This window comes from Mchenga conophoros, linkage group LG10 (assembly GCF_057382185.1).
Source record: "Mchenga conophoros isolate Kocher_MC1m ecotype Shallow Benthic linkage group LG10, M_conophoros_male_GT1.1, whole genome shotgun sequence".
NCBI classification, from domain to species: Eukaryota; Metazoa; Chordata; class Actinopteri; order Cichliformes; family Cichlidae; genus Mchenga; species Mchenga conophoros.
The window spans coordinates 35,249,394-35,262,218 of NC_140535.1; the positions used below are offsets into that span (position 1 = coordinate 35,249,394).

The following is a 12,825-nucleotide window of genomic DNA, read 5'->3' on the forward strand; positions in this document are numbered from 1 at the left end:
TCAAATAATATAATAAACTCAAAAGTCCTGGGTCAACGACCCAGGCATCCTAACAGTTTGCTTCGCTTTCTATAGTGCCTCTTAGGCAGGGAAGGTAGAGGCAGTGCACCAGTGGACGGGTATATATGAAGCAAAGTAGCATCTCTTAAGTTCCAGCATGGGCATTGACATCAGAGAGGAATATTACCAAAAGAAGGACGAATAATACACAACAATCAAAAAAGAAAGATCGGAAACAGAGACGAGGACGGCCTGCTGTGCACACTGGCACCATCTTGTTTTTTCAATACAAAGTATATGAAATACTCTTTCTCCCCCTAATTTTTTTTATAGAGTGTTGATGACTATTTACCATTAATCCTGAGGTGGATTAAAGTTTCCCAGTGGACACCCATGTCCAACCACTGCACAAGATAAAGCTGTGCAGAGAAACAAGAAGCACATGAACTGATGCATTTCAAGGGATCATTAACAGTTTGCTTCTTGCCTTCAGATGATAACAAATTATCTTGTATGATCATTCAGAAAACATTATTCTGTGGGTCCTTTTCAGTTTATTTTTCTCCCTTGAACAAATATTTATCATAGTGTTTGTCCTCCATTTGCTGGTGGATACTAGATTAATATTTTACAATGTGTGACTTTTGAAAAAAGTTTGCCTCACTGCTAATATTTGATGTTTAATTTATTACATTTCAATTTTAGTTAATCTTTTTCCCTCCTTCTGCTTTTACTTCAGACAAGATGGAGAACTATATGTACAACAGTCCAACACTTCAACTTCAGGAGTTGAGGATTGTCAGGACTAACAAGTATCTGATCTCTGTCTTTTTTTGTGATATAAGCTCGTGTTTACAGATGTGGGAATGTCATGCGTGAAAGCTTTATTTAATGTTTTAGATAGTTACTGGATTGCTTTTGAAATGCCTTTGAAATTGTCTTGTTCTTTCAGGTCCATGCAAAATACAAACAACATCTTCACAATACAGCTGGAGGGTTTAAATGTCCCACAGGAAGCCACATATGCTATGTTTCTTTTTCTTTTTTCTCCTACTTGTTTCTAATTGTTGCAAATGTGGGCATTGCTGTTTTGGTTTTTGTTGACAAGAGTCTTCACCAGCCCATGTATATCCTTTTTTGTAATCTGTCCATTAATGATTTATTTGGAAACTCTATCATGATCCCTCGTTTGCTTGTAGACATGTCTGAGCGCCTCATCAGTTATTATGAATGTGTGGTCCAAGCTTTCACCACACAAATGTTTAGTACCACAGCTCACACAGTGCTTATGATAATGGCCTTTGACAGATATGTAGCCATCTGTAATCCTCTGCGTTATGCTGCAGTAATGACAAATAAGATGTTGATGAAGCTGACAGTTTCTGCCTGGGGGGTGGCCTTTGTTTTGGTTGGGATTCTGCTTGGTCTGACCTTGAGACCGGGCCGATGCAGAACTCTGATCAAAAGCCCCTATTGTGACAATGCTGCACTGTTTAACCTGTCCTGTGAGGATGTGTTCATTAACAATGTCTATGGCCTCACTTTCACTGTGCTTTTGTTCACAGGTTCTATCAGTAGCATGGTTCTTACCTATACTAAGATTACTGTGGTGTGTCTAACCACTAAGAACAAGTCCTTGAACAATAAAGCCTTGAAGACCTGCTGCACTCACCTGGTTGTATATCTGATTTTTTTGTTCAGTGGTATGTCCATAATCACTCTGCATCGCTTTCCTGAGTACTAAGGGAGCAGAAAAATTGTGGCTGTCCTGTATCACATCATCCCTGGAAGCCTCAATCCCATCATTTATGGTATGCAATCCAAAGAGATAAAAAAAAATTTGTATCAAAAGTTAAGTTAAAGAAGGTTTTGCCATTATATTAAAGACAATTTTCAGGGTTATTTGAACAGTTTAAAGTGACATATTATATATCATATGTCAGAATCTGCAGATTATACAGAACAAATAAAATGTTCACGTTTCTCCAACGTTGTCTTCCCAACAGTTTCACTGACATCTACACTGGATGGACAGGAAGCGTTCGCGATGTCTTCTCCGGCGCTGATAATTGGCGTCTGTCTTCTGTCAGTGACGTAAAAGACGGATTTAATGCGACGTGACCATCAAACAGCAGTCGCTTTCTAAAACATCAGATATGTATCGATTCAGCACCACATACGAAAGTGACCCAGATCAGATTTGAAAATATCGGATTTGTGCCGTTCACACTGTCACACCATGATGGGATATGTGTCACAGAGGGTAAAAAAAATGGATTTGATGCGCTTTTGCCTGCAGTGTGAACGTAGCCTAAGTGCTACCAGTGAGAAGTGAAGCTTGAGCAGACAAACATTACTTCATTGCCCACAAATTTTATTCCCCAGATTGTTGACAGTTGTTGTTGTCTTCATTGTATGACATCATACATTGCTTAAGCTAAGTGTTTGCATGGTTGAGATAATGCCCATATAACACTGCAGCAGAGCGCATTCTGTGTAGGCATTGCCAGTTGTGAACTACCAGGAACAAGAAAGCGCAGACAATAGACAAAAGACAGAGTAGATACCTCTCATTTAAAACTGAAATCAAAACACGTTTTTCCTACCACAAACTTGATTGGCTTACTTACCATTTTGTTCTTTCATGATGATGGAGAACTACACCTACAACATCCTCACACTCCAGCTGGAAGGGTTGAATATTTCAGTAGAGTCCACATATGCTTTGTTTCTTCTCCTGCTGTTCTTCTACCTGTTTATAATAGTAGCAAATGGAGGGATTGTTGTTTTAGTTTTCATGGACAAGAACCTTCACCAGCCTATGTATATGCTTTTTTGCAACCTGCCTTTTAATGATATTCTTGGAAACTCTATCATGGTACCTCGATTGTTGATAGACATATTGAAGCCTCCATCTGAACGCTTTATCAGTTATTATGAATGTGTGGTGCAAGCTTTTACCACACATATGTTTGATACCACGAGTCACACTGTGCTCATGATTATGGCCTTTGACAGATATGTGGCCATTTGTAATCCTCTGCGATATGCTTCCATAATGACCAACAAAATGGTGATCAAGCTGACGGTTTTTGCCTGGGGAGTGGCCTTTGTTTTGGTCGGGATTCTGCTTGGACTGACTGTACGACTGAGTCGATGCAGGACTTTGATTACAAACCCTTACTGTGACAATGCCTCTCTTTTTAAGCTTTCCTGTGAAAATGTGTTCATTAATAATGTCTATGGGCTCACCTTCACTGTGGTCCTGTTTACAGGTTCTATAGGCAGCATTGTTCTCACATATGCTAGTATAACAATTGTCTGTCTAACCAGTAAGAACAAGTCTTTGAACAGTAAAGCATTGAAGACCTGCAGCACCCACCTGGTTGTTTACTTGATTATGCTGTTGAGCGGAATGATTGTCATTATGTTGCATCGCTTTCCACAGTACTCAGATTACAGAAAACTTTGTTCCATTTTGTTTCACATCATCCCTGGAAGCCTCAACCCCATTATTTATGGTGTACAGTCCAAAGAGATGCAAAAATTATTTGCAAAGTTACTACAGAAGAAAACTGGGCCATTAAAATAAGTTTTATTTGCACATGCATTATTAATCGTGCAGGATGACACAAGATAATTAAGAATAATTTATTACCAGCACTGTAGAAATGCAACACTATTTTCAAAGGCAAACCCTTGTGGTTCCTTTTTTTTCAACATGATTTTTGTCAAATATTTAGTTAATTTATTGGAAAAAAAAAAAGAAAATAACATTGAGCAAACCTAGACCTAGAGAGTATTAAAGTGTGTAACAAAAACCCAGTGTCACTGACATGGTGTTATTACAATACATTACTGATATTAAAAGTACAGATGAGAATAAGATGACTTGTAAAAATTTGACCTAAGCTACAGCCTCCACCTGCTTTTACATGTTTCCTGTTGTCTTTATCATTTTCAATGATAGCCTTTTAGCACTGTTTGTTAATAATGAAGGCTTCTGTTATATGAGTGGCTGACATACAAAAATCTGCTTCTCCAATTAAAGCCATGACAGTCCACATTTTCAATGCAATTTATAATAGAGTTTTGAGCCTGGTGATAGTATGTTTTCTTACCAAACACAACAGTAAAGGGTGGGCCATTTATATGGATACACCGTAATAAAATGGGAATGGTTGGTGATATTAAAGTCCTGTTTGTGGCACATTAGTATATGTGAGGGGGCAAACTCCTCAAGATGGGCGGTGACCATGGTGGCCATTTAGAAGTCGACCATCTTGGATACAACTTTTGATTTTTAAATGGGAAGAGGGCCATGTGACACATCAAACTTATTGGTAATGTCACAAGAAAAACAATGGTGTGCTTGGTTTCAACGTAACTGTCACGTTTCGTAGATCGGACTCACGCGCAGACCACTAGTGTCTTCAAAAGGTGCATTTATTTACAGTGTTTCCTACAGTGGAATTCATATATACACATAATAGTGTCAAAGGAAAAAGGGGCCGGGGTTCCAGGGTCCAGGAGTGAAAGAGGCAGGAGTCCAGGAAGGGAAAGTTTCCATTCAGTCCTAGCACATCTCCTCTCCTTTATCTCTCTTGCTCCCGTTCAGTCGCCAGGCACAGGGGAAGAACAAGTCCAGAGGCAATCTATGCACAGGCAGAAAAAAACCATTAGTCTCCTGGTTCAGACATGCTCATAAACTGACTTTACAAAATACAGGACGACTGACGCTGATGACTCAACGATCCAGCGACGAGTAGAGCAGACTCGCCCTCTTAAGAAGGGTTCCAATCTTTCATGATCAACGACAGATGTGCTGATCACCTCCAGGTGCGTAGGCCAGGGGCAGGAGCCCATACTGAGCTCCGCCCCGGCAGGAGAAAGAGAGAATGGAAGAGGGCGAGAGAGAAAGGGAGAGCAGAGGTGAGAGAGAAAGGTAAACAAAAACAAAACACCTGACGGCTGTCAGCTGACGAGGGGCGGAGACCATGACAGTAACTAATATCACCAACCATTCCCATGTTATTACGGTGTATCCATATAAATGGCCCATCCTGTAGTTGCGGCTTTTTTCCTTCCTTGTATTTCACATATTTTTTTACTGGGAATACAGTGTAAGTGTATAAAATTATCTAGGGGGGCAAAGTCGTTTCTTTACAATTTACTGTGAATACTTTTTCACATAGTATAAATATTTTTTGTATTTAGTACACATAGCGAATTGGATTTATTTGCCTTGTTTAAGTAAAACCAAATCCTACATATCAGCACAAATGCCTCACACCAACTGTCAGCATGGTAGTGGAGGGATGATCAATCGTTTGCACTTGCTTTGCAGCCACAGGTGAACTTACACGGATGGATTTAGTGGCAGAAACACATACGGGCACAAGATAGTAGTGATGCAGATTTATATACAATGATGGGGAAATATTTACAAGGGAAGGGGCTATATACAGTGACAGGTAAAAATGTGCAAGGAGAGCAGAGCTGAAGAGATGAGACGGAGCTGAGGTATGCGGGTGGGCAGATGATGCACCGGAGCTACCTGAAAACGAGGGACAAACAAAGTTTACCGAGTAACGTCAATAGCCGAGAGTTAAACTAAAGTGGACGGGGAGAGTTGGAGAGCTTACTTGAAACACAGAACTACAGCTGTAGCGGTGGTCACAGACTGGTATGAAGTAACTCTCCGTCACGGATCCAAAGAAGCCAACACAAAGAAAACTAGGCAGGCGAGCAGGCAGCGGGACAGGCTAGAACAAAGGAGAAGCAGGCAGAAGATGGATCCTAAAAAACATGCAGCTCAATAGCGTGGGATCAACAGATTCAGCTGGCACCAACACATTACCACTTGTGACAGCGACAATACTCCAACACCAGACGTCCGTGACTCAGCTCCATAAAAGCGCTCACTGATGACGTCCAATGCGCCGCAGGTGTGCCGGAATGCCATCAAGCCCCGCCTCGCCTACCTATGCCAAAAAGGGAAACAAAACCCAAAAACAACTATACACCTACCCACCACCTCCTAACAACAGGACCCGGGCACCTTGTGATTGGCGAGTTCATCATGAACTTTTCTGTATACCAAACATTTCTAGAGTCAAATGTGAGGCGATCTTTACCACAGCTCAAGCTTGGATCAAACTGGGTCCCAAACACAGTAGTGATCCCAAGCACCGCAGAAAATCTGCAACAGACGCCAGAAAAAGAATAAAGATATAAAGATGTAAGTCTCCCTGCATTGTGGAAGATGATAATTCCATTTTGGATGTTGTCAGAACTGAGGTCAGGGTCACTCCAGGCTGTCTGTCTCTGCTGGAGACTCGGGAGAGCTCCCACACAACCGTCTGTTCCTGCTGGAGGCTCAGCCACCTGTTCCCGTCAGACGCTCTGCAGAGTCCATCCCGCAACTACCTGCTCAACCACCTGCAACTGCTACACGGCATCTGGCCTGCCTCATCTTGTCCTGCCTTGTCTGGTACTGCACACCGGCCATCTGCCAAGCCACCCAAGAGCGTTCAGTCACATCCACTTCCAGCGCAACCTGCACGTCTACATCCATCCACCAAGCCGCACCGACGACAGTTACCATCCAAGCCTACCAAAGCCCTTTGATTCCTTCATCTCCCTCTTCTGGTTCCAAAGCCTTCATCACCACCATTGCCCTCTAGATCTGTTGACCAAGGATCTTCGCTTCCATGAGCGGCCTCCTGAATTGTGTTGCCGCTGCCGCTTTTCATGAGGTCAGTCCCCAGAACTGCTCCATCTCTGTCACAGCCGTTGGCTCCTTGGTTTGCCTCCTGAACTGTGTGTTGAACACCAGTGCTGCTGACCTCCAGGTCAGTCCCCTGAACTTCTTGGATTTGGACTACTGTGTTTTTATGCCACACAGCGTAAACACGACAAGAGGGTTATCAAGGCCCCAACCTGGTGATTTGATTCGATTTGATCCCGTTTTGACTCAGACAGTCAGAAAGATTATAATTATCTTCATTTATCAGTACAAATCCATATTTTTATATCTATCTATGAAAACAAAGCTGACACTTGTGAGACTTCATCAGAGGTGAAAGCATAACAGCAGATGCCTTTGTGTCAAATTAACTGAGGATAAAACATGAAGGAGATTTTTCTGCCCTGTTCTTTTATAGCAGATAACCACCTTAAAAATATTCTGCAGTAGAACAAAAACAGAAGAAAACCATGAATCAACAGATAAACATTACCTGATGCTGCTAAAGTAAAGCAGAGTTACAAACTTATTTTTAGAGACAGAGATAAGCATTTTGCATTTTGGCAGAATTTGTAAAAGCTGAAACTTCTTCAGTATTGAACAGCGGAAATTAGGCTTTCTTGTCGGAGGTCATTTTTATACACCGGTAGACTGGTGCATAATAAGCAAGCAAATAATACAGAAAACAGATTTTTGATGGTATAAACTGATCTCTGAGTACAGAGAGAGACTTAACTCATATAAGTTTATGAGTTAACCTAATTAACTGACTCCCTCATTAACCTGTCCAGGGTATCTTCCTCCTCATTTTGCCTCAGCGGGATCATGGCCCCTGGCCTTCTGACCCTGGGTCCGCTGCCTTGTTGATGAGACGCACTGCCAACACGCTAATACACGGCACACAGCAACAACAACTTACAATAATTGCTAAACTGTAGCGAGAGAAACCATAATAGACAAAATAAACCCTTTCCATTACCCCAACATAAATGTCATGCATTCTTCCAATTGTGTTCTTCAATGTTCATGTAATATTGTGGCATAATTACTTCTATCCACAACAAAAAATCAAACAAATAAGTCAAGCACTAAGACAGCACCTCGTGTCTACGCCTGGCTGTGAGCTGTCCCCATTTTCACCCCGCATCATAGTTTAATCCCGCTTCTGACTTCCCTCACTGCTCACTGTAAAATCCAAACAGATATAATTAGCTTTTTCCTAGTAAAAGGTCCTAGATTACTTTTGTAAATCTATGGGAACAGTCTCTTTAGAGTTAACCCGTTTCCTCTTTACAAAGCACTCCTAGTTTCTCAGCACACAACTTTTAGTTCTCTAAACTCCCCCTTTAACGGCTAGACTATATCAGGCATGAGCACTGTGTTTGGTCAATTGACATAACATAAAAATCATGCAAACTATTACTAAAGCTAATCCTCCCATAACTTTTGATTACTTTTGTGCTCACACCATAACCTCTGTCTAACGAGCTTTCGACCTTCTTTACAATTTAAACAACTAATCTTCTGGGACGGGCGATTCTCTGGGATCTATGCTTCTTTTAGATCACTGTGTCCCCCTTTGTTAGCCAGATCCGTTCGGTCTGGTGCTTCCTGGATTCTCGCCAACCCCTTCGTGCTTTTGCTGTGGTTCTGGAATCTGCTCCTTCTGTAAAGGACAGAAAAGGCAAACACTGCTCTGCGAAGCCTCAATAAGCTAATTTATTCATTCCTTGTTCTTTTAGCTATTTAAAGTTGGCTCAGAATATCATGTTTGAGACTCTCTGATCTACAGGATTAGTCTAATTATTATAATGTGTGTAAGCGTGTTTGCATTTACCGCTCTGCACTCTAAGTCCTTCATTATTGTCATGTGTGTATGAAAATAATTATAACCGCTTATTTTAGTAGAAGAAATCAAAAAGAAATCAAACATTTTCAATCTTAAGCATCTTCCCTTCTTTCACAGAAGCATGTTTCATTCAGCTTGCTGTCCCACAGTTTCCCCTTCAGTGTGGTACTCAGCTTCTCATGAACACAAGCATTTTATCTTCTAAATGGGATTCATTTTATTTTTAATCATTTAAGCTTAAACATGAAAACAATGATTTATGCGTAAGTTTTACCGTAGCTAAGTTATCAAGCACACTAAAAAGTCATACCCTGATCATGCAATCCATTCTTTCAAATTAAACCTAAAATTCCCCCTTTGACACATTTTATGTGTCAAACAGAATGAAATTGCTTCACCACATCTAGGAAATTAAAAGAAAAAGGTTAGTCATATTATTTCTCAGAAAACCTCAGCAATTCTCCTCTCAAGTAAACTTGCTCCGGGCTTGCAAACCTGTGTTAAGAAATGAAATAATTTTAGTTATCATGTTAAATCTCTTCAACTCCTCGAGCTTTCTTCCACATCACCCAGACAAAAACTTTTAATTATTATGAACTTCCCATTTGAAACCCCGTTTTCTTTTTATTTTCATTTTGCTTTTCCCACTTTAACATTTAGCATTTCCCAACAATGACCCACTTACAACCAATTAACCCAGATTTCTTAATCCAGACATCAATAACCCAAATTTAGTAGCCAAAGGGTTCAGTCTTTTTGGCCTGTCCCATTTGTATGGAAGCCCGTTTCCGCCACTAAAAAAAAAAAAAGGGATCCATAACTCAAAATTCCGAGTTATTTTCTCGAAATTTCGATTTATTAACTCAAAATTTTGAGAAAAGTAACTCAAAATTTCGAGTTAGCGCTGCCAATCAGTAATCTACATGATTGACGTCATTTTCTCGTTACCCAGAAGTTGAAGCCCTCAGCTACAAATGCTACAGCTAAGCTACCGGTATTACATCCAGTCGTGAATGCACAGATTGCTGAGTGTTTTCAGCCTGGCTTCACAAATGATGAAATCCCTGTGTTATTAGCTGAATCACACGGTGTTACTATCAGCAAACGTACTCGCGAAAGCGCCAATTTGTTGCGATCCGTTTTTGAGTGCGCGTTCCTCTGCACCATATGCTTCCGGGTAACAAGAAAGCGACCTCATTCACATATATTTTTGATTGGCAGAGCTAACTGAGAAAAGTAACTTTAAATTTTGAGTTATTAAGTCGAAATTTTGAGAAAATAACTCGAAATTTCGAGTTATGGATACTAGCTGTTTTGTTTTTATTTAGTGGCGGAAACGGGCTTCCATACATTTGGTTCTTTAGCCGTCAGAATTGTTGTCTGAAGACCAACAAGGAGACCCAATGGATTTATTTTGCCAAATGGATCATCGTGGCGTTGCCGTATTGGTCCATTTGATCGACCTTTGTTTTTATTATTTATTATATTTTATTTTCAGATGTTACAGACGGGACAGACATGAGTGAGGGACAGGAAAGGGAGAAAGAAAGAGGAAGGAAAAGAAAAACAGAAGGGGAGAGGGACAGTGAGAAAGGAAAAAAAATCTCCTGGATCACCTGTTGAGAGAAGAAGAAGAGAAAACAAGCAAAAAAAAAAACAAAGCAACATACTAAACACAACACCATCGCATTAATCTAGCTAAGTGTAAACAGCAGTAAATACTAAATATTCAATGTTGTTGTGCAGCACGCAGGACAGACAGCGCACAATGTGCTTTGAAGTAGCAGCCAAGAAAGGTGTAATTTAAGTCTACGAGCAGTGAACACCCGTGTGCACACCTGTGTGGATCAGCACGCTTGTATTCAAATGGTTTCCACATGTAATGGTCTGCAAGAGGATGTAGCGAGCCATAGCCCCGTCCCCCAGGGCATGAAGCAGGCATGGAGGAGATCCAGGCCCCAGACATCCAGAGGCCCCAGAGTGCAAGAGCCCAAGGAGGACCACCGGAGGGGCATCCGTGCCACCCTCCTGGCCACCCTCCTGGCTGAGGATCCCCAGACGAGGCGTCACCCAGTAGCCACCGAGCAGAAGCCAGAGGGGGCTGCACTGGCGTGCCCGCCGGCTCTGCCGGCAGCCAGCTGTGCCAGAGTGAACCGAGCCGCAGGCCCAGAGGCCGGAGGCCCGAGGGCCCCCTGCACCCCGGAGGAGGCCTGACCGAGCAACAGGCGCCAAGTAGCCACCGGGAGTGAGCCGGTACATACCTGAGCGCCCAGCCCCGGACACCAAGAACCACCAATGCACCGACCCCTGAGGGCATCAGTCACCGGCAGGGAGTGTGGTGAGGGGAGATAGGCCTTGGAGGGCCTGGGAGTTCCCAGAGAGGTGGAGTCTAAGACCCGACCTGACATATAGACACAGACAAACAGGCACACACAGACACACACATGCATTCCCACCCTCATGCACACATATACAAACACTGGGGGCAGGGATAGCTCAGTAGGTAGAGTGGTGGCCCCATGATCGGAAGGTCGGGGGTTCGACTCCATTGAACGGCTACCCTGAGGTACCCCTGAGCAAGGTACCGTCCCTTCACATTGCTCCCCGGGCGCTGCACTGGTGGCTGCCCACTGCTTCACTGGGTGAATGGGTTAAATGCAGAGGAACTATTTCCCTATGGGGACTAACAAGCTCACTTTACACTTACTTTTACACTTTACACTCAGCACTCACTCAACGTAGGGATAGACATACATGGACACTGTACACACAATCACACTCCCCAAACAAACTCTATACCCCGGGTCCAGGTACCCTCACCCCTGGAGGGGGAAGCGGCAACTAGGCCGAGGAGATGTTACCCTTTCCCACGGGGTAGAGGCAAGTGGACCGCCCCAGGCTCCGCAGCAGCAGGGAGGCCCCACATCCCAGATCCCAATCGGACAGCCAACACCTCCCAGCCCCCCCGCCCCGATGGCCAGCAGAGAACAGGGGTTTGTGAAGACCCCAAACCTCTAAGCCTAATCTTGAAAGTAGAGATTGTGTCTGTCTCCCGAATCCAAACTGGAAGCTGGTTCCACAGAAGAGGGGCCTGAAAACTGAAGGCTGTGCCTCCCATTCTACTTTTAAATACTCTTTACAACAAGTTGGCCTGCAGTGTGAGAGTGAAGTGATATGGTACTACAAGGTCATTAAGATAAGATGCCAGCCTAGCATAGCCTAGATTTACAGGTCTAGCATAACGTATCGTCAGGGTGACTGAAAGCATTTGGCAGAGGCGGCATTTGTAACTTTTTGAAGCTACTGCACTCAAAAAAGTGAAATTGGCTGGTTATTGCATTTACATGAGTCTTACTTATAATTTGAACAAAATAATTTGATGTTTCTATGGTATATGTAATCAAATCATTTACGATTTGTATGAAATTCAACAACTTAACAGTTGCTAAATTAATTCCTGTTAAAATGATGTGACATAATCCAGCAAAAATGGTTAGTTGCTTGAACTCAAATAAATAAATAAATGTAAATGTTTTAATTTACAAATATCAACATTGTTGTTGTTAACAAAAGTGTAAAGAAATTTTTTAAATCAAACCTTGTAACCATAGCTTTCCTACTTTTTTTTTTTAAGTATAGAACGACAGCTCGGTGGCAAGCACTGTTTCCTCGCTGCAAGAATGTCCTAAGTCCTAAGATCCACTAACTGGCCAGGGCCTTTCTGTGTGGTGTTAGCATAATTGTGTTTGCGTGGGTTCTCTCCAGGTACTCTGACTTCCTCCCACAGTCCAAAGACATGTGAGGTTACTTGATGATTCTAAATTGCCAATAAGTATGAACTGTGAATGTTAGTGCATATAGCTGTCTGTCCCACCTCTGCCATAGTCCTCTCACCCTATGACAGCTGGGAAAGGCTCGAGCCCCTCTAGCCTCCGAGATAAGCAGAGAAGAATGGACGGATGGGTTCCCTCCCTGAGCCTGGTTCTGCCAGAGGTTTCTTCATGTTAAAAGGGAGTTGTTCCCTTTTTTGTTCATTTAAATATTTGTTTTTTTGTTTGTTTGTTTTGTTTTTGTTGTTTGTTTTTTTTGGGGTGGGGGGGGGGGGGGTGTTAGTGTGGACAGAGCTGTGGCTGTAAGGTTGTTAATGCCTGTCATGTTGGTAATCTCAGGTGGGGAGTCTTAACAGCCTTGTTTAGCCTGTGGGACAGACACTGGCAGGCCAACTAGA

The 12,825-nt window shown here is 42.5% G+C and overlaps 1 protein-coding gene and 1 pseudogene across 1 annotated transcript; both read left to right on the top strand.

The window, feature by feature from the left end:
• The first annotated feature begins 744 nt into the window (after positions 1-744).
• Positions 745-1,884, top strand: LOC146566334 (olfactory receptor 52N5-like; annotated as a pseudogene).
• Positions 1,885-2,647: 763 nt separating this feature from the next.
• LOC146566335 (olfactory receptor 8G17-like) lies at positions 2,648-3,592 on the top strand. The gene has a single exon (XM_085289964.1). The coding sequence runs from the start codon at positions 2,648-2,650 to the stop codon at positions 3,590-3,592; it is 945 nt and encodes a 314-aa protein (XP_085146090.1).
• Positions 3,593-12,825: the final 9,233 nt, after the last annotated feature.

Bases quoted from the DNA above. Each gene is read 5' to 3' on its own strand.
- LOC146566335 (XM_085289964.1), top strand. From the start codon at position 2,648: ATGATGGAGAACTACACCTACAACATCCTCACACTCCAGCTGGAAGGG.